General features: G+C 54.6%; 1 protein-coding gene across 2 annotated transcripts in view; it reads left to right on the top strand.

Moving 5' to 3' along the window:
• Positions 1–19,765, top strand: part of SCN4A (sodium voltage-gated channel alpha subunit 4) — a 47,005-nt gene extending 27,240 nt beyond the window's left edge. For both annotated transcript variants that reach the window (XM_079327646.1, XM_079327645.1), the window contains exons 16-26: positions 2,779–3,210; positions 7,381–7,510; positions 8,515–8,669; positions 10,389–10,562; positions 11,210–11,332; positions 11,547–11,825; positions 13,050–13,103; positions 14,536–14,673; positions 15,195–15,299; positions 15,985–16,255; positions 16,678–19,765. In XM_079327646.1, the coding sequence (XP_079183772.1) occupies positions 2,779–3,210; positions 7,381–7,510; positions 8,515–8,669; positions 10,389–10,562; positions 11,210–11,332; positions 11,547–11,825; positions 13,050–13,103; positions 14,536–14,673; positions 15,195–15,299; positions 15,985–16,255; positions 16,678–17,867 (3,051 nt within the window). In that variant the 3' untranslated portion in view covers positions 17,868–19,765. The remainder of the gene's footprint in view (positions 1–2,778; positions 3,211–7,380; positions 7,511–8,514; positions 8,670–10,388; positions 10,563–11,209; positions 11,333–11,546; positions 11,826–13,049; positions 13,104–14,535; positions 14,674–15,194; positions 15,300–15,984; positions 16,256–16,677) is intronic.
• The last annotated feature ends 1,762 nt before the right edge of the window (positions 19,766–21,527 follow it).

Raw genomic sequence — 21,527 nt, 5'->3', positions numbered from 1 at the left:
GATGGAGGCAGAGCTCCATCCATCCATCCATCCATCCCACCCTTTGCTCCAGGTGTTTATGGGAGCAGCCCCACCAGCAAGGCTCCTGCAGATCTCCAAACCTCCCCAGTCCTCACTGTGCTCCGGGTGGCATCTGGTGACAGCCAACCTCTTTCCCCATGTCTGTGGGACCCCCTGCTCCCCTCACCCCCATCCTGCCCCTGCCCCTCCCACTCCTCTGGCTGCCTGTGCAGCCTGTGCTGCCTGAGCCTCAGGTCTGCGAGTTCCAGGCGAGCGTGAAATCCTTTCTAAACTTGGTAACCCCATTGCTGGCAGCTCTGGAGCTTGTTTTGCAGCCTGCGTGGGCCCTGCTCTCCTTCTTGAGGAGCAGGGCAGGGGAGGGAAGCACCAACTCGCTCCTATTACTTGCTGGGGTTGTGTAATCCCTTTGGAATTTGCTTTGAAAAACTATCTGCCCCCGGGAGCTGCTGACCCCTGTCCCCAGGGAGGCTCTGAAAGGAGCCCGGGGAGAAACCCAGAGCAGCCCCCGGCTCAGGTCAGTTTGGAGAGTCCCACTTTGAGGGCAGAAAGTTGGGATTTGGGTTCCTCTTGGCTTCCCTGGTTTATGATGGATTTGGGGCTTTGAGCATCTGGCTGCAGATCTTGTCCCAGGTCTGTATTGGGCAGTGCTGGGCAGACGAGGGGAGCAGCCCGTGTCCCCCTGGGCTGCCTATCTCCCACCAGTCAGCAAAGATTTGTGATGCCACCTTCCTGCAAGGGACTGTAAGGCTCTGTCAGACTGAAAATCACCCTTAAGGGCACCTGTAAGGAGCAGGAGCCTCTCCAGAACCACTGCAGGGAGTGCAGGAGTTTGGACTGGGAACCACAGCTGGGGCTCCCTGCAGAGCCCTCCCAAAAGAGGCTCTGGTGAGTTTCCCTCTTCTGGAGCTCATTTTTGGAGTAGCACAGTCCACCCGCCTCTGCAGGAGACTGCTCTGGAGAAGACACGGGGGCAGCACAATTTCAGCTGGTGGGGTCAGTGACACCCCTCACAGAGGTGCCAATGTCACCATCCCAGAGGTGCCTATGTCCCCATCCCAAGGGTGTCAGTATCCCCATCCCAGGGGTGTCAGTGTCACCATTCCAGAGGTGCCAATGTCCCCATCCCAGGGATGTTGGTGTCCCCGTCCCAAAGGTGTGGGCATCCACATCCGAGAGGTGTCAGTGTCTCCCTCCCAGAGGTGCCGGTGTCCCCATCCCAGACGTGCCAGTGTCCCAATCCCAGGGGTGCACCGCAGCCCTCGAGGCAGCTCTGCAACTCCTGCACGGACTCCATTTACAGCTCAGCAAAGAAACACGGAGCACAAACACGGCCAGAGCCCTCTGTGCCCTCCTCCTGCTCTCTGCCAGGCTCCCCTGGCCGTGCCTCAGGTATTTCCGAGTCCTGGACCACGTCCCAGAGGCTCCCAAATATTCCCATGCAGGGAGGTGTGTGTTTCTCCGCGCTTCCCCTGCGCAGGAAGAAGGTGACCCGTCCTTTGCTCTTAATGACACTTTGAGCATTTCCTTTGGGGTTATTCAGGGAAAAGGGAGGAAGTCAGTCGGGTGACAAGGTAACGGAGTCCTGTCCGACAAAGCCCGAGCCATTAACTGTAACTGGTACTTAACGGGGGCATTCAACTGCTGGGCCCAGGGGGATTTATTTAAAGATGTGTTTTAAGGCACATGGCATGAGCCATGTGAAAACAGCAGTGTCCTTGGATAGCAGCTAATTCCCGTCTCAGATGCGCTGCTGGCACCGCACGGCACGGCACAAACACCGACAGCTGTGCTGGGTCTGTCCCTGCTGCGCTCCTCGGGCTGCGAGTCCCACTGCTCTGCTCCCGAGCTGCTCTGGGATTCTGGCAGGCAGCAGCCCCAGCGGTGCCAGGAGAGGCTGGGGGGGGGGGGGGGCGGGTCCAGTCACGTTTTGGGATGCTGAAGTAGAAGGGGAAGCACACGAGCCCACGCTTGGAGTTACATAGAGAATTTACTGGCTCGTGCTGAGATGAAACATTGCTTTGATGGAGCAGAGCAGTGTCCGGGACACAGGGATGGGGTCACAGCAGGGGTTCAGGCTCCTCCATGGCTCCAGGGTGTAGGAGACCGTCAGGAGCTTGCTCAGCTACCAAAGCCAGGGAAGAGGAGAGGAAGAGCTGCAGCTGAGAGGACAAGCAGGAGGTTTCATTCTGGGGAGAGAAGGGACATAATCACAGAATCGCAGAATCCCAGAGTGGGTCGGTTTGGAAGGGACATTGAAGAACAGCCCCACCCCTGACATGGGCAGGGACACATCCCACTATCCCACTATCCCAGGGTGCTCCAAGCCCTGTCCAATCTGGCCTTGGATACTTCCAGGGATAGGGCAGCCACAAGACCTGAGTTGCATCCCTGGGGTGGTGGGGAGAAGCACTGGGGAGTCCTCCATGGGATTCCTGGAGCTCCAAGAGACCAAAGGGAGGGACACACTCACAGATCCACAGCAGAGTTTGAGAGGAGCTGAAACCATGACTGGCAGCACTTGCAGAGGGATCTGCAGGATGTTGGGAGCCCAGGGGGTTTGAGGAAGAGCATGTCCATGTCCTCCAGGAACTGGGATTGGCACCTCTGCAGTCCCCAGAGCTGGTGAGGGCAGGGCAGAGCCCATGAGACACTGAAGGGGTTCCTCCACAGCCACAAGTGATCCCTGCAGCGGCAGAGGGAAATCCTGAGGCTCAGGACCCGCTGGGCTCAGGGCTGGCGCTTGCTCTGTCTCCCCAGGTGCTGAACCTGTTCCTGGCTCTGCTGCTGAGCTCCTTCAGCGCTGACAGCCTGGCGGCGTCGGACGACGACGGTGAGATGAACAACCTGCAGATCGCCATCGGCCGCATCAGCCGCGGCCTCGGCCTGGCCAGGGCCGCGCTGCCGGCGCTGCTGCGCCGCCTCTGCAAGGGCAAGAAGGTGGCACCCCAGGAGGAGCAGGAGCCCGGCAAAAGGGATGGCTCCGTGCTCAACCACAGGGACACGGCCCTGGAGACCAAGGCAGGGTACCTGGATGGCATCACAGGCAAGGAGCACATTTTCATGGATGAGCTGGAGCACATGAATTTCATCAACAACCCCAACCTGACGGTGCAGGTCCCCATCGCCTCCGAGGAGTCCGACCTCTATGAGGAGACCAGCACCCAGTCAGACACCGAGGACACCACCAAGGTTAGGAAAGTGGATGGGAGGGAAAGGTTTCACCCCAAAACTGGGACATGCCCATTCTTGCTATGCTGCCCAAAGAATGATGTTGGTTTGGGTCACTTTTAGCTTTCTCCAGGGCTGGTGTGGGCCAAACTTGCTGTTTTCCAAGCTGGCATTTCCCAGTGTAAGCTGGAGTGGGAGGGGAGGATCTGAGCAGAGCTTTGGCTGATTTGGGTCAGATTGTGGGGTTATGGCTGGTGCCAGAGGGCTCCATTGCACCACAGGGCCGGTGCAAGGGTCAGAGTCCTCAGTTTGGGGTTAAAGATGTTCCAGGGGAATCTGATGCCAGGAAATCTGCTGATGGCACTATCATTGGATCCACTGCTAATGCCTCGGAAAGTGTCGTGCTGGGGGGGGATGAACCAGATGGAGGAGCTTAGCAGGGGTGAACATGAAGTGAGGGATGTGGGATCCAAAGCTGAGACAGCTGAGTCCAGTCTCCAGGCGACTGCTGGGCTCCACTGGGAGGGTGGCAGGGGGACAAGAAACTTAGGAAGACCCAAGTGGACACAAAAGGGTGATGGTGTGGTGGGAAATTACTGCTCCCTCCAAGGTCCTGGGACACAGGGGGCAGCTGGAGGTGCTGAGGGGGATTGGAGCAGGTGCATCAGCCTGGGAAGAGGGTTTGTTTGGACAATAGAACAGCCCTGAACAGGGATTTGTCATGATTGAATGGCAAACGTGTGCCCAGGAACTGAGGGAACTCTAGAAAACTCCATCCCAACCAACCCTGCCAGGTCCAGGAGGCATCTGGTGCTGCTGAACACCTGGATGGGACTGCACGGGGAACCCCAGGAAGGGCTGGAAAATGAAGCAGGGCTCCCAAAAGTGCAGAGCCTCTCACCTCCCTCCCATCTGCAGGCTCCTCACAGTTCTACATGGTGACAGGGACCCAGCTTGGCACAATGTGGGGCAAGGAGAGGGGATAATCCCGCTTATTTAGTGTTATCTGGGACAATAGGGGGGTTTCAGCATTTGGCCAAGCCCTCCAGAGGGAACAAACTTGCCTGGAGTATCTCGGTCAAGGGAATGGGCCAGCGAGGTTGCTGCTCTCAGTTCCCCCAGTGTCCCACCAGGAGGGCTGAGAGCTGATATTCCCCAAAAATTTTTCCTACCACAACCCCAGTCCCACAGCAGCAGTGCCCAGCACAGCGGGTGCACTGCAGAGGTGATGCCAGTGCCAGCCTGGCCACCATGGCAGAGGACACATGGGGTCCCCATGGACCTCAGCTCCTTGTCACCACCTTCCCAGAAGGTGGGGAAACCCTGGTGAGCAGTCATGGGACCCATCCTGGCACAGCTCTGGGCTTTAGAGTGTGCTCAGCTTAGCACCTGCTCCAAACAGTGCACAGAAAAACTCTGAGCCATCCCCACTGCTCAGCAAAGGCAGAGGGCACCTCTCAACCAGTAAATACCAGTTCAGGCCATCGGGGCTGTTGGATTTGGTGCCTAAATTCAGTCAAAATGGACTCAGGTGGGAGCCAAGGGGGTTCATTAAAAATAGGGGCCTGCTAAAGCAGGGGGAATGATGGGCTGCAATTTATCACGGAATCACAAATTATTTGGGTTGGTTAAGAGTCTCAAAGACCAGGTAGTTCCATGGTAGCTCCCTACCATGACAGGGACACCTCCCACTGTCCCAGGCTGCTCCCAGCCCCAATGTCCAGCCTGGCCTGGGGCACTGCCAGGGATCCAGGGGCAGGAGCTGCTCTGGGCCAGCCCTGACCACTCTCCCAGGGAACAATTCCTGCCCAATATCCCGTTCAGCCCTGCCCTGGGCAGTGGGAGCCATTGCCTATGTCTGTCCCTCCATCCCCAGTCCCTCTCCAGCTCTCCTGGAGCCCCTGGAGCGGCTCTGAGCTCTCCCAGACCCGACCGTTCTCCAGGCTGAACACCCCCTGCTCTCCCAGTATATACAAGGTGAAATGACAATTAGCAATCAGGTGCTAATTGGTGTGAGCCCTGCGCTGTTGGCTGGTCGGTGCCAGCCGGGTGTGTTCACACGCCGGGGATCAGCTGCAGGTGGAGCCAGAGCCCCGCGCATCGCCCGCTCCGGGACCCTGCTCAGACCGCGCTCAGAAATCCTCTCCACTTCAGAGCAGCTCCTTTCCAAGGAAAAGCTCTTCTTCGGGAAAATGACAGCGGCAGGATCACCGCAGCTGCAATTTTGTGCCTCGTGTTTGATTTCTCTCTGCAGCTCAAAGCAGAATCAGTGCGGGGGCTTTTTCCATGGGGATCCCATCCTGCTGGGCATGGTGATGTGTGCTGAGCTGCTCCGGGCTGTGATGCAGCACAGGGGTGTTGTCAGTGGAGCTGAGGAGGGGCTCAGCCTGGAGAAGAGGAGGCTCAGGGGGAACCTTGTGGCTCTGCACAACTCCCTGACAGGAGGGGCAGTGAGGGGGAGTTGGGCTCTGCTGCAGGAACAGGGACAGGAGGAGAGGGAACAGCCTCAGGCTGGGCAGCAGGAGGTTTAGGTTGGTATTAGGGAAAATTTCTTCACTAAAAGGGCTCCCCAGCCTTGGCACAGCTGCCCAGGGCATGGGTGGAGTCCCCATCCCTGGACGGGTTTAAAGCCATGTGCATGTGGCACTTGGGGACAGGGGTCAGGGGTGACCTTGGCACTGCTGGGCTCGATGGTCTTGAAGGCTTTTCCAGCCTGGACAGTTCTGTAATTCTCAGTGCTGTGGTTCATGGGGTGAGTCAAGGTGTGCAGCAGCAAGGATGGGAAAGCCCCAGCCAGGTGGAGATGCTGTGCTAGGTGTGTGATGGAAATTGCCCTCCAAACCTGTGGTTCCAGGTGTGGGAGGGCTCAGGAGCCCCCAGGGATGGGTTTTATCCTTGTCCCCATCCAGGAGAACCTGCCCTGAGCTCCACCCACAGAACAGAAGAGTTCCATAGGCCATCCAAGGGCCTTTTGGACCTAACCCCACATCTCCAGGGCCATTGCACTGGTTTGTCCCCACCTTGGTCGTTTCTAAGTCTGTCCTGGAGGCTCAGATGGTTCCTGTGTGTCACTGCCTGGGGTCACAGCTTACCTGGCTCTGTGCTGAGACTCCCTAATCCCCCTGCCCCTCCTGTCCCTCCCCCCTGGCCTCAACTGAGGGTGGTCCCAGCTGAGAGCTGGTGCCACCCCTGCTGCTATGCCCTCCCCTGCATGTCCCCAAAGGTCCCCCACAGCAACATCTTCTCACGGAGATGTGGTTGTGGCCCCTGAAGCTGTGGGCAGTGACAGTACCTCAGTTTACTCCAGGGGCTTCTCCCTGGTTTTTGGAGGATGGAGCAACTTCTTTATGGATTACCAAAAGCAGGAGCAGCCTGAGGGGAGGATTATCTCCTTTCCATGTAAGCCAACACCTTCCTGTCCTAGAAATATCCATTCTGGATTCCCTGGTTCCTGCTGCTCCCAGGTAGGATAGGCAGGGCTGGTGATCTGCTCGTTCCTCAAATGTTGCATGAGGGCTTCTCAGAAAGCCAAAACACAAACAAAACATAACAAAAATCCCACCAAAATGGAGGAAAAAGTGTCCCAGGGGCTTGCCAAGGTTTTCTCTTGTTATCAGCCCCCTATGGCCTTGCTGAGTGGTGTCTGGGAAGGCAGCCAAGCTGAGCTGTGGAGCAGGATGGAGCTGGAAAGAGGTATTTGGGATGCAGGTTTTGAACTTGGGTTCAACCTCGGGCTGGGGGCCTTCAGCACAAGCCAAGCCAAAGGGAGGAGAGAGGAGAAGCTGTTTGGGTTTCTGCACTAAAGGGGAGCTGGCAGAACAATTCTTGAATGGGGACACACGGAGGAGAAGGGGGAGGAGGAGGAGGGGGTGGTGAGAAAATCAGCCTGAGGTGGTGGCAGATGTGGATGGGAGAAGGAGCTGCTGTCCTGGGAGGAAGGCTGGGATCAGGGGACCTCTTGTTCCTCTGAACCTGCATGAAAAGCAAAGCTCAGGTACCAACAATCTTCCAAGGTTTGCAGCCCTGGATGATTCAGCAGCTTCTGGGCTGTGTCCATAGGAAGGGGACTCGGAGCATCTCCAGACAAGGGGGTCCCACCACCCATCTGGTCGTGCCTGGGCTCTCTGGGGCAGGAGGAGCATGGCTGGAGGCAGCCAAAGCCCAGGTGCCTGAATTCCTGTCTGTCTGCAGAATCCCCTGTGCAGTGACAATGCCTCGTCCGTGTGCAGCACAGTGGATTACAAACCCCCCGCGCCCGAGGAGGAGCAGGTGGCAGAGGAGGCTGAGGAGAGCAACGAGCCCGAGGAGTGCTTCACTGAAGGTGAGGGGCAGAGCAGGACAGGGGGAGATGGGGGTGGAGAGGAGAAAATGGGGATGGAGGGACCACTGCCAACCAGGTCTTACAGCGCAGGGACCCCTAGTCTCCCTGAGCTCAGCCCCAGCTCCAAATCCTCCTGTACCACCACAGAGATGATCCCTGTTGTCCAGGTTTGAAGGACAGGTGTCTGCCAATAAAAGGCAGGAGCTTCTCTTTGAAATGGAGAATGTAAACCCCCTCCTTCAAATTATTGTAATTTTGAAATTAAGGGGCTCTCAGGCAAAGATAGGGGAATTAGGAATAACAGTTCTTTACTGGAAAATTAAAATAGAAATGCAGTATTACAAAGAACAATCCCAAACCCTGCCAGAGTCAGAATCCAAGCTGACACTCGTCAGTCAGTCAGGGTGGTGGCACAGTCCCATTCAATGGTGGCTGCATCCTCCTGCAGTGGTAGATGTGGTTCAGCTGGAGCAGTGCTCCTGGAGAAGGTGCAGTTTCCTCTGAAGTTCCAGGAATGATGTGGAAGGGTCTGGTTTTCCTCTGGAATCCAGTGGAAAGAAGGTGCCTTGGTGTCCAAAATCTCAGTTTTTATCTGGGTAGGAAAGGCTTGGCTCCTCCCCTGGCTGGAGCATCTCCCAGTGGGATGATGGAATTTTATCAGCCATGCACTGGGACTCACTGGCCATGAACAGGAGATATCTCCTGGAGGGAGGATGGGCTGTGGGAATATAAAGATGATTGCCCAGCTGTTTTAAAGATGGCCCATGAGCAGAGAATATGTGCCAGGAGATCAGGGGCACTGCCCCAGCTGGTTTAACAGATGGGGACAGAATCCACATTGCTGGCCACACCACCCCAACACACCCATGGAGCCCCTCTCATGCACCCCACCTAAGCCCAGCAGGATCCTGGTCAACTTGCACTAGGGAGGGTTAAAAATGCCAGTAGAACTGGGAACAGTAGGAACAGCCTGTCCAGGAGTGACCCCAGCCCTGTATCCCCAGGCTGTGTGAAGAGGTTCCCCTGCCTCTATGTGGACATCAACAGTGAGAAGGGGAAGATTTGGTGGAACCTCAGGAAAACCTGCTTCCGCATTGTGGAGCACGACTGGTTCGAGACTTTCATCGTCTTCATGATCCTCCTCAGCAGTGGGGCACTGGTAGGTCCCACCTTTCCCCTGTCCCAGGGGCTCTGCAGCAGCTTCCCAGCCTGGGGGAGCCCAGGGAGGTGACAGAGCTCTGGGCATCTCTTGTGCCAAATAATCCAGCTGTGGGCAGATGTTTGATTTCAAACCCCATTTGGCTCAGGTCTATCTTCCAGGAGTCCTTGTACCCTCCAGCATCCCTGGACTATCATCCACCGGCTGTGGTCCATGGGTTTGAGGGGATGCTACTGCCTACAGCCCCCACTCCTGCTCTTAATGCTAATTATGAGCCCTCTGAACCATGTATTGAGTTTTGTGTGGTTCCTCATTTCACCACCACCATCACCAGTTGTCAGGAGGTGCTTGACAAACAGTTCATGGTTTTCATTTTGCTGTTCAGCACCTCCATCAGTGCCTGGTGCCCCCTCTCAGAACCTGGGTGTTCCATAAAATCAACCTAATTAATTATCTGTGTTGGCCTGGTGCTGCTCTGTGAGAGTTTGGGTGGATTTAACCCAGGAAATACGAACTTCTCTGCAGATTTGGAGGTGGAGAGAGAGGGAAAGAGAACAGAGGCACTGAGAGGGTTTTCAGACACACTTTATATGTCTGCAGCTCGCTCTGAGGTGGTTTGGGGGTGTCTGAGGTTGTAGCTAGTGCAGGAATTGAAAGCTGTGCTATACCAGCTGTGCAACACCTGTTCACCATGGGTGTAGTACTCATCCAAAACTCCTCAGGACATTTTCAAAACTCCCAAAACATCCCAGGGTGTGGGTTGGTGTCCTGGGGTTTGAGCTGAGACACCTGGGAATTGGATGCAGCTGGACTTTGGCTTCAGTGCAGCTCTGCCAACGGACTTGCAATCAGGAGCTGGACCCCACGGTGACCAGGTCCCCAGGGACCAGCCATCCTTGGGCTCCCAGTTTCTGAGCCCTGGGAGAGCAGGGAGATGCCAGTATGGCTGTGCTCTGGGGTGCCACAGGTCCCATGGAAGGGTCTCTGTGGGGTTTCCCATGGAAGATGACTGTCCCATAGCTCTGTGGGGTTTCCCATGGAAGATGACTGTCATGTAGCTCTGTGGGGTGTTCCATGGAGAATGACTGTCCCATAGCTCTGTGGGGTGTTCCATGGAGGATGACTGTCCCATAGCTCTGTGGGGTGTTCCATGGAGGATGACTGTCCCATGTCTCTGTGGGGTGTTCCATGGAGGATGACTGTCATGTAGCTCTGTGGGGTGTTCCATGGAGGATGACTGTCCCATAGCTCTGTGGGGTGTTCCATGGAGGATGACTGTCCCATAGCTCTGTGGGGTGTTCCATGGAGGATGACTGTCATGTAGCTCTGTGGGGTATTCCATGGAGAATGACTGTCCCATGTCTCTGTGGGGTTTTCCATGGAGGATGACTGTCATGTAGCTCTGTGGGGTGTTCCATGGAGGATGACTGTCATGTAGCTCTGTGGGGTGTTCCATGGAGGATGACTGTCATGTAGCTCTGTGGGGTGTTCCATGGAGGATGACTGTCCCATAGCTCTGTGGGGTGTTCCATGGAGGATGACTGTCCCATATCTCTGTGGGGTGTTCCATGGAGGATGACTGTCCCATAGCTCTGTGGGGTGTTCCATGGAGGATGACTGTCATGTAGTTCTGTGGGGTGTTCCATGGAGGATGACTGTCCCATAGCTCTGTGGGGTGTTCCATGGAGAATGACTGTCATTAGCTCCGTGCCCTTGCAGGCTTTTGAGGACATCTACATCGAGCAGCGCAAGGTGATCCGCACCATCCTGGAATACGCAGACAAGGTCTTCTCCTACATCTTTGTCATCGAGATGCTGCTCAAGTGGGTGGCCTATGGCTTCAAGGTGTACTTCACCAATGCCTGGTGCTGGCTGGATTTCCTCATCGTGGATGTACGTGATGAGCAGGGCCAAGCCAAGGGGCTTGGGGACATTAGGGACTCTTGTAAACGAATCCAGATTGTGTTTTAGAGGATAAAGGGGTGGCTGTGGAATGAGGGCTTATATCATTTCTTGAAATAATGGTCCCCCACAGGAAGGGACACTTCATTCCTGATTGCAGGAACCTTTCAAACCCTTCTGGTTTACACCCAAGCCAAAAAAAGCCCCTGCAGTTCCACCAGGCCCAGTAGAACTGTGAAGGGACACAGGGTCTGCCAAATGGTCCATGACAGAACAATCTGTTCTTTTTGTGCCCCACATCGATTCCACCCTCACCCTCAAGAGTCACACACTCCTGCCCCGTGTCCAAGTGTCCAAGGCCAGGTTGGACAGAGCAGCCTGGGATAGTGGAAAGTGTCCCTGCCATGGCAGGAGGTGGGACTGGATGGTCTTTAAGGTCCCTTCCCATTCAAACAATTCTGGGATTCGGTGACCCTTGAGGTGTCTGGTCACCAGGGACCCCAAGGACACAATGTTTGTGTCCCAGGGCTAGAGGATGACCACCAACCTGAGGGACTGGGCAGAGAGGGAAGAGCAGGAGCTGCAGTTGTATTTCCACCTAAGGTGCTGCTGATCACTTGGGCTGCTCCTTCTTCCAGGTGTCCCTGGTCAGCCTGACAGCAAACTGGCTGGGATACTCGGAGCTGGGAGCCATCAAATCCCTGCGGACACTGAGGGCTCTGCGACCTCTGCGTGCTCTGTCCCGGTTTGAGGGCATGAGGGTAAGTGTGTCCCATGTGCTGCTGGCCCTGACAGGGACATGAGTCCACATCATGGACATCCCAGTTGGTTTCCAGGGGCCTCCAGATGGGTGGGATCAATGCTAAGGTACCTTTGGTCCAGTCCAACCTCACTCATTGCTGGGGAGGGCAAGGTTGGGGCATGGGGACATGAAGGTCCCATCCAGGTCCCCCAAGGTGTTTTCTCTCCTTGCAGGTGGTGGTGAATGCCTTGGTGGGCGCCATCCCCTCCATCATGAATGTCCTGCTGGTCTGCCTCATCTTCTGGCTGATTTTCAGCATCATGGGGGTGAACCTGTTTGCAGGGAAGTACTACAGGTGTATCAACACCACCACGGGCGAGCTCTTCGAGATCAACGAGGTCAACAACAAGAGCGACTGCATGGCCCTGCTCTACACCAATGAGGTCAGATGGGTCAACGTCAAGGTCAACTTCGACAACGTGGGCTTGGGATACCTGTCCCTGCTGCAGGTGGTACGTCACGACATGGGGTGTCACCATCCGAGGTGTGTGGGGCAGGGAGGTGGGATGAGCATCAGGGCTAATGTGGGATGGGGTTTCTTAGCTGCTTCTTAGCTCCAAAGCTGGTTTTTAACACCCAAACCCCCTTAGGTGGTGGTTTCCTCCCAGCCAAGAAGGATGAGGGACAGGGTTGCAGATGGGAGGGGAAGGTGTCACCAGGGAGCTGCTACAGATGGGTGCAGACAGCACCAAGGGAGGCACTGCAAAGCAGGCCCTGCACAGCACGGGGTGCAGGAGTCAGGAGGGGAGCCTCTGCTTTACCCCTGCAGCCCTTTGGAAAGTTCAGGCTGCTCCAGCAATAGGTTGTGGGACTTTGTGTGGGCAGGTGACAACTGGAAAAAGGGCACATGTGTCCCCTGTGGGCAGTGGGTGAATGCAGTCAAGTTCCACTGAACTCCCCACAGCTGGGCCAGGCAGCAAAGGGGAACTGCTCACCACAGCTTTAACAAAAATATAGGTGTGGGTTCCATTATGGGGCAGGCTGGGCTAGTCCCATCAGATCCAGGGGAACTGGTGGCTGCAGCATCAGAAAACAACCCCAGCTGATGACACTGCTTCTAAATTCAGCTTCCTCTTCAGGCTTGTTGTTCCATCAGATTCAGGAAACAAAATGTATAGACCTTTTGTTTAACAAATCAGCAGCAAAAGGCCGTGAGAGATGCAGTGGAGACCCTGTAAAAGATTTGCTGTAGTCTCTCACCCCTCTAAGATGGGAATTCAGCAGAACCAGAGGCAGGATATGGAAGTCAGGGCTATGGAGGTGGCACAGTTTGGGGCTGGAAAGGAGGCAGCTGGCCCTGGCACAGCTCTGCCTTTCAGAAAATTACTTTGAAGTCAAGAGGAGAAAGAGAGAAAAGAGTCAATTGCTTCTTTTCCCTTGTGGTGTTTTGGGAAGTCACTGGTAGCCTCAGCCCCAGAAGGGGCCATGCATATTCACATGGGAATTTCCATATTTCTGGGACATTCTTCTTGTGGATTGAACCCACATTCCTCTCCTGCCATTCCCACAGAGAAGCCAGAGTGCTCAGAGCTAAACCCCATCCATGCACCCATCACCTTCCTTTTCTTCCCAGCCCCAAACAACTCCCAGAAAATGCATTCTTCTCCACTGCCATAGAATCACAGAATCCTTTATGTTGGAAAAGACTCCAAGTTTGACCATTCCTGTTCCCACAGGCAACTTTCAAAGGCTGGATGGACATCATGTACGCAGCCGTGGACTCGCGCGAGGTGAGGGACACGCAGGGACACATTGCTGATGCCAGGGGTGGATTCCCCTTGGCAGACTGGGAACAGGATTCCAGAACTGACAGGCACGGATCCTTGGCTACAGCATCACTTCTGGCTCTGTCTTTTGCCTGGGCTGCCTGCATCCCACCCACAACTTCAGCCAGGACATGGGCTACAGGGTGGAGAAACCCCCAAAATGTATCAGATCATGGAATCCCAGCACGGTTTGTGTTGGAAGTGACCCTAAAACCACCCAGTGCCTCCCCCAGCCATGGGCAGTGACACCTTCCACTATTCCAGGGTGCTCCAAGCTCTGTCCAACCCAGCCTTGGACACCTGGGCAACCACAACATCCCCCTGCTGAGGTGCACAGCCTCAAAAAGGGCAGCCATGTGTCCCTGTGCCACCCACGTCATTGTCACCTGCAGCCTGGCCCCACACTGAGCTCCCACCTCACCCCACAGCTGGGGCTGAATCTGCTCCACTCAGCCTCAGTTCCAGGGGACAAAATCCCTGTTCTGCCCCCCCTACTCCAACCTGGGGGGCTCATCCTTCTGCCTGCTGTGACAGGATGTCCCCCATGGGCCTTCTAGCTGGGAAAGCTCATCCCATGCTGGAGAAAGTCCCTGGCTTGCCTTGAGCAATCAATGGCTTCTGAGAACAGAGCAATCAATGTTTATCCATTGGGATCTGTGAGTGATTAAAATAACCCAAGTGTTTGAAGAGTGTCGTGCAAAGGCTGTTCCTGCTGTGATCCATGCCCAAAAGTGTCCCCACAGCAGAAGGGTTTCCTACTGTCCTCCAATCACACTGGGGGTCACACAGGCCTGAAGGGGTAGTTTTCATTGCCTTTTTTCAGCACCCTTCCATCACTCTCTGAAAATCCCTCAGGATTTGCCCCCACCTGGGGAAAAGCTGGTTTGGGAGAAAATCCTCCCTGTTCTGCCACGAGCTTTCCTCAAAATGGAGGAAGCCAGTGGGGTCACCTTAGGATGTCTCTGGTCAAACACAGAGCAGGATTAAGGGATGCTCCTTGGGATGAGGAACATTATCCAGGGTTGTCAGGCTGTATCACCCAGCTGTGCTGGTGTGACACATTAATCCACTTTTGCTTTCCCCTCTCAGATATATTTCAGCCCTTGAAATGCTGATTATTGGGAAGAAACTCATTTGCTCATTAATATCACTGCAAAGACGATCCTCTCCCATTCCCCAGTCCATGCTGTGGGATTGGGGTCAGCATGTCCTTGTCCCTCAGTCAGTGTCACATGGATGTCCTTTCCCATGACTACTCCCATTGGGAACACACAGCCAAAAGTTTTGGAGCAGCCACTCCCTGGCTCAGTCCAAACACTGCAAGCCCTTGTCTAGGGGCTTGGGGACACCTTTTTGGGACAGGGTCAGTCTCACATTTCCCATTTCTCCTGGCCAGATTGAAGAGCAGCCAAACTACGAGATCAACCTCTACATGTACATCTACTTTGTCATCTTCATCATCTTCGGTGCCTTCTTCACCCTGAACCTCTTCATTGGTGTCATCATTGACAACTTCAACCAGCAGAAGAAAAAGATGAGTATTTCCTGACTCCTGAGATGCTGCTCCAGGCTGGAGGGGGCCAGCACAGCAGTGGGGTGATGGGCCCAGGGCTACCATGCCAGGGACTAGGATGGATCCCAGGATTCTTATCTGTTAGTGGCTTCCATGCACTGGACATGGTGTCCTGGTCATAGCAGTTACAGAGGACTTAATTTAGGGGTGGAAGCAAAGGGAGGCTGTGTTTTCTCTTGCCTGGGCCATCAATTTTATTTTCTTTGCCCGCCCTGGGATCATCTTCCCATGTACAAGGTTGAGACTCTGCTTCTGCTCCAAGCAAGTAGCTCAGGGCGGACACCCCAGAGCAGGGGGTGAGCAGAGGGTGGGCAGGACCAAGCACATTGGTGGTGCTGAGCCAGGTCTGCAGGACATAGAGAGGATGCCTTGCTCCCAGCTGGATCTTTGAGGGGCTGGAGATACTTGGTGGGAGGGACATGCTCAGACACACTTGGTGGGAAGAGAATTCCTGAGACTAACAGCAGTGATTCCCTTTATACTTTGGAGGCAAAGATATCTTCATGACAGAAGAGCAGAAGAAATACTACAATGCCATGAAGAAGCTGGGCTCCAAGAAACCCCAGAAGCCCATCCCCAGGCCAGCGGTACGTTGGGCTCGTCCTCCTGCATGTGGGTCCTGGAGTGGAGCATGTAGGGAACACTTCAGGCCACCAGCTGCCCCAAAAGGAACGAGAAAGATCCAGGGAAGACCATTTGCCCCACAGTTGCTCTTCAGACAGGACCTGGCCAAGAGCTGGGACTTCACAAGATGGTGACCTCCTTTGTGTCTGCCCCTTAGGCCTTGGTCTGTTGGGAAGGGTAATGGTGGGGTTTCTTTTGCAGGAATTTGGGGTTTTTCCTAGTTCAGCTCTCAGCTCCTCTCTGGAAGGGAGCTGGGCTCAGAGAAAGCTCAGCTTTCAACCCCCCAGAAGGGACCCTGGTCCAGCCAAAACATTCTCAGCTTTGATCTAAGCTTTGCATCCCTGCACAAGGGAGGTCTTTCCCATGTGTTAATTGGTGCCCTATTAGCTGTGGGTGTAATTAGTAAGTGTGGCCACTCCTCCTGGCCATGGCATTCCCAGGTGTGCTTCATCCTCAGGGAGGCAGGGAATCCTCCCCCTGTAACTTTTGGGGCTGTGAGAGCCATGCTGACCACAACTGTAAGGCTTCCCACACTTCTAAATATGGTTCCTTCTTCTCTTTCTGTTGTGTTTTTGTTTTGTTGTCTCTGTCTCATGTTCCTACCTCTTCTCTGGTGTTCCATCATTGTCCCTGTGTCCCTCACTGCAGAACAAAATCCAAGGGAAGGTGTTTGACTTCGTTACTAAGCAAGTGTTTGACATCACCATCATGATCCTGATTTGCCTGAACATGGTGACCATGATGGTGGAAACAGATGACCAGAGCGAGCTCAAGACCTCTGTCCTCTACAAGATAAACTTGGTCTTCATCGTCATCTTCACCGGGGAGTGCGTGCTCAAGATGTTCGCCCTGCGTCACTACTTCTTCACTGTGGGCTGGAACATCTTTGACTTTGTGGTGGTCATCCTCTCCATCCTAGGTGAGTCCTGCTGCTCCCACCAGTCCCTCGGGGATCCCACTGAACAATGAAGAGTGGAAGTGGTCTCACCAATCCACACCACCAAGCTGTCACTGTACCCTGCTTGCACCCATCCTTTGAGCAGGGCCAAGCCAGCAGGACCCTGAGAGATGACACATGTGAGGCCACTCCAAGCCACCAGGCTGGGGACATCTCTGCTCCTCCTTGGTGTTCTCTTTTTCTGAAACAGAGCAGCCAGAGTTTAACCCTTGGGTCTGTGCTCAGAGGTTGTTTTTAAATATTTTCCCTGTCACTGGGAAATATTCTTAGGAGCCGTCAGGGATGGCCTCACCTCACTGTGTCTGCCCAGACAGAGTGGAGCAGATCCCCTTCACCTCCCACTGGTGGCAGAGCAAACTCATCTGTCCTTCCTCCCTCCACAGGTATCGTCCTCTCGGACATCATCGAGAAGTACTTTGTGTCGCCCACGCTCTTCAGGGTGATCCGGCTGGCGAGGATCGGCCGCGTGCTCCGGCTGATCCGGGGAGCCAAAGGCATCCGCACGCTGCTCTTTGCCCTGATGATGTCCCTGCCTGCCCTATTCAACATCGGCCTCCTGCTCTTCCTTGTCATGTTCATCTACTCCATCTTTGGGATGTCCAATTTTGCTTACGTCAAGAAGGAGGCAGGGATTGATGACATCTTCAACTTTGAAACCTTTGGGAACAGCATCATCTGCCTCTTCCAGATCACCACATCAGCAGGCTGGGATGGGCTCCTCAGCCCCATCCTCAACAGTGGCCCCCCAGACTGCGACCCCGAGCTGGAGAACCCCGGGAGTTCAGTGAAAGGAGACTGTGGGAACCCCGCCATCGGCATCTTCTTCTTCTGCAGCTACATCATCATCTCCTTCCTCATCGTGGTGAACATGTACATTGCCATCATCCTGGAGAACTTCAGCGTGGCCACAGAGGAGAGCAGCGAGCCCCTCTGTGAAGACGATTTTGAAATGTTTTATGAAACTTGGGAGAAGTTTGACCCAGATGCCACCCAGTTCATTGCATACAGCACCTTGTCTGACTTTGTGGACACCTTGCAGGAGCCACTCAGAGTTCCCAAGCCCAACAAGATCAAACTCATCACCATGGATCTACCAATGGTTGCCGGGGACAAAATCCATTGCCTAGACATCCTCTTTGCCCTGACTAAAGAAGTGCTGGGAGACTCGGGAGAGATGGATGCCCTGAAGGCCACCATGGAGGAGAAGTTCATGGCTGCCAACCCCTCCAAAGTTTCCTACGAGCCCATTACCACCACCCTGAAGAGGAAGCACGAGGAGGTTTGTGCTACCAAGATCCAGAGGGCGTTCCGGAGGTACCTGCTGCGGCGCTCGGTGAAGCAGGCGTCCTACATGTACAGGCACAGCCAGGACGCCCTGGGCGAGGACGCGCCCGAGAAGGAAGGGCTGATCGCCACCAAAATGCAGGAGATCTATGGGAACACTGGGACAGATGTGGAGACAGCCCCTGCCTTGCGCCTCGAGCCCATTCCCGGCTCCGAGACACCCCAGGACGCTCCTGAGGAAGCACAGGCTCGGGGTAAGGAACGCGTGGTCAAAGAGTCGCTGGTATAACGTGAGGAAATTCCACCTCCGGCCCAGCCTGAAGAGACTTCATTTGTATCTCCTGTTCAAAGCTCTTCCTTGCACAGATCTCTAGATCTTAGATATTGAGCTCATTTCAGATATTTCAAAGCAGGATCTCCTCCTGATCCTGGGTTTTACAGCCCACTGCACTTGCAAAGAGTTTAATCCTTTTTCTTATGAGAACTCAAATGTGAAATCTGTTGTCAGTGAAAGAGAAACAAGTTGGTTTTGAAATGATCTCATCATGGTAACGATGGTTTTCAGGTATGAACAGAAGAGTGTGGTTGTCCTTTCACTTAAAGTAGTTATTTATTAATGTTATTTCACAATTAAGAGATTTTCCCGTATTTTATTCTTCCGGAGTGCAACCACGCAACCGGTGAAAGATGAGCCAAGTGAAATAATATTAAGAATAATTACAGAAGACAGAAGGTTTTGTGAACAAAAAATCTCCAAAGTCTTAAAGTAGCACCTTTCTTTTGAACCTCCGAATAAGCTTGATGATTATTTTATGTTACATACAAGAGAAAGTGCAATTATGTCTTAATAATTGGTTTGCAAAGCCAAAGCAAAGCATCTGCAGATTTGTTCTCAGGGTTAAATATCACGTTTTCAAGGTCTCTGAATACGCATTGAAACCAGAAATCATTCAGGTCTCTGTAGGATGAATGTAAACACTGTTTATAGTCAGGTTTTACTCTGTTTTCCCATTTCCATCCAGGTTTTTTGACAGGAAAGTAATGGGCAAAATAGGGTTTGGAAAATGTCCACCAAGAATCCCCAGTCCCTGGGACAAAACTCTCCAGGGTTTTTTTTTCTAGCCCTGTTGCAAAAGGAACCATCCCACTGGAGTCCTCTTGGCTGGCATTCCAAATGTCCTCTTGGTTAGTGCTAATTAATGACATGCATCCCCAGGGATTGGAGCAGATGTTTGAATGATCCTTTCCACGAGCTGCTTTAGGGGTACCCTAAATCCCACCCAAGCCCTAGGTGGCTGCATGTAATAAACAACCCCACTGGGATGTGAATCCCAAAATCCTCAGGCAGAGCATCCCTCCCTAGGCTGGGGCTGTGGAGAGGCCCCAGTGGCACATTCTCCATGGGCTGGGCAGATCCTCACCAGGAAACCTCCAGGCAGAGGAGCATTTTCCCAGGGGGAAAAGGGACTTGTTCTTCACACAAGTGAGCAAAAGGAAAGTAAATCAAGGAAAATGGCCCTGGCACCACTGTGGCTGCCCCATCCCTGGAAGTGTCCAAGGCCAGGTTAGACAGGGTTTGGAACACCCTGGAATAGTGGAAGGTGTCCCTGCCCATGGCAGGGGGTGGCACTGGATGAGCTTTGAGGTCCTTTCAACCCAAACCATCCTGTGAAAAATGGGCAAAAAACCTCGTGTTCACCTCTGACCACCTTCTGCCTTCAAAAGGGAAAAAAACCTCTCTTGAGATCAAAACAAACATGAACCAAAACCTCTTCCAGTTCAAACAAGGGCTCCACCTGAAGCCAAAGGCTCTCTCTTTTTGTACTCTGGTTCTCTTCTCTTCCCAGCCTGCTTTGGGTGCTGCTGTCACTGATGCCCCATGGCCAGGCCAGCCAGGAGCAGTGCTGAGCTCCCAGCCAGTGACAGAGCCACAGACTCAGCTCATCCCAGGGCCTTGTGCTCTCATTTCCATGCCCATGCTGCCTGCAGCAGGAGTCTGAGCTGCTGCCACTGGCATTTCCATGGGAAGCATCCCTGGCAGGGCAGTCCCTGCCCAGATCATGGTTCACAATCGATGCTGCTTCTACATTTGTGTTGTCAGGGATAAGGAAATGCCCCAGAGCAGGGTTTGTGTGAGCTAAAGCCATTTTTCTTTGTACATTTCTTACAATAAACAACTGTAAATGATCTGTTATTATGAGACCAAGTGTGTTGGGGTGTCTGGGGGGAGGAATGTCTTCCCTGCACTGGAAGGAGTGAACACCCTTCCCTCGGCTCCCAGTGCTTGGCCTTGGACCTGCCAACCTCAGCAGGACCTGGGGGTCTCATCCTGCACAGGAGGCTCCAGTGCTGTCCCTTGGAGCTCCAGCCCAGCTCCCAGAGCTCCTGCTGTCCATGATCCCATCCCTTGAGATCTCCATCTCAGCTCCCAGAGCTCCTGCTGTTCATGATCCCATCCCCTGGAGCTCCAGCCCAGCTCCCAGAACTCCTGCTGTCCATGATCCCATCCCCTGGAGCTCCAGCCCATCTCCCACAGCTCCTGCTCTTCTCATGATCCCATCCCCTGGAGCTCCAGCCCAGCTCCCAGAGCTCCTGCTGTCCACAATCCCATCCCTTGGGATTTCCATCTCAGCTCCCAGAGCTCCTGCTGTTTATGATCCCATCTCCTGGAGCTCCAGCCCAGCTCCCAGAGCTCCTGCTGTCCATGATCCCATCCCCTGGGATCTCCAGCCCAGCTCCCACAGCTCCTGCTCCTCTCATGATCCTATTCCCTGGAGCTCCAGCCCAGCTCCCAGAGCTCCTGCTGCTGCTCACCCATCCCCTGGAGCTGTCACTGGTGCCAGAGCCACAGGAGCCACTGCTCCACCAAGCCAGAGGAGGGTTTGGAGCAGTCCAAGCCCCCGAGCTGCCCCACGCAGGCTCCAAGCCCAGCCCAGCAGGTGAGCAGGGCTGGGGAACAGGGCTGGGTGAGGGAGGTTCTGGGTCAGAACAGCTCCTCCCGGGGCTCATCCTGGGGCCGGGCACTGCCCACCCACCTGGGCACCGTGAAACCCAAACCCCAGTGCATAGGGGAGGACTGGGGAGGGGGGGAAGGTGCAGCTGCTGGCAGTGGCTGTGCTCTGCCAGTGGCTCTGCTCTGGCAGTAGCTCTGCTCTGGCAGTCCTGGAGCAGGAGTGGCCCAGGGGAGGAAGCATGTGGCCATGGGACCCTCCCCGTGGGGCTCCCCTACACCCCAGGTTTGGTTGCTGTAAGCACAGGGCTCTCCAGGGGAGACCGAGCCCCTCTGTGCCTGTCAAGGTTGTCAAGGAGCCCTCGGGCAGCACAGGGGCTGATGTGGCCACTGTCACTGCAAACCCTCTTCAGTTTGTGCCCCGCTCCTGGTTTTACCTAGCAGGGCTTTCCCAGGCACCTGCAGCATCCCAGCTCCCGTCTGCAGCCCCACAGCCCCATAAAAACCCCTCCTGGGCCTGCCATCCCTTTCCCTTTGCCCTGCTGGGATATCAGGGCCAGACTCTGCTCTTCCAGCCAGACCCAGGGGTGATGGCAGTAGGGACTTGGCAGAGCTGCCCCTATGTACAGAAGCAGGAGAAGGCATCTCTCCCATCATCATGGAGCCAGTTTTTCTCTGGAAAAACTTTATTTCTCTTGCTTCCTGTCCTTTTGCGTGCATAGTCAGGCTGGGACTGGTTCCCAGCACCCATCAGATGCTCAGAACTGGCAAACAACCCACGCAACCTGCAGAAGAGGAAGGTTTGAGGAGGCCCCGGGCAGTGGCACCGGGCTCTGGGGACCAACAGGACTGGCAGAAGTACCCAAAGGTGTTTTTCACTGGAGTTACAGTTCAGTGCTCACCCACAGCCGGTAACGATCAACAGCCGGGGAGAGGGGGCAGAGCCTGGGGGAAACTGTTTCTGCACCTGAGCTCCCCTTGGGGGGCTCATTGTGCTTC

Source organism: Erithacus rubecula (assembly GCF_903797595.1).
Source record: "Erithacus rubecula genome assembly, chromosome: 27".
Classification (NCBI taxonomy): Eukaryota; Metazoa; Chordata; class Aves; order Passeriformes; family Muscicapidae; genus Erithacus; species Erithacus rubecula.
Note: the sequence above shows the minus strand (reverse complement) of the source record. Positions and strands in the feature narration are given on the sequence as shown.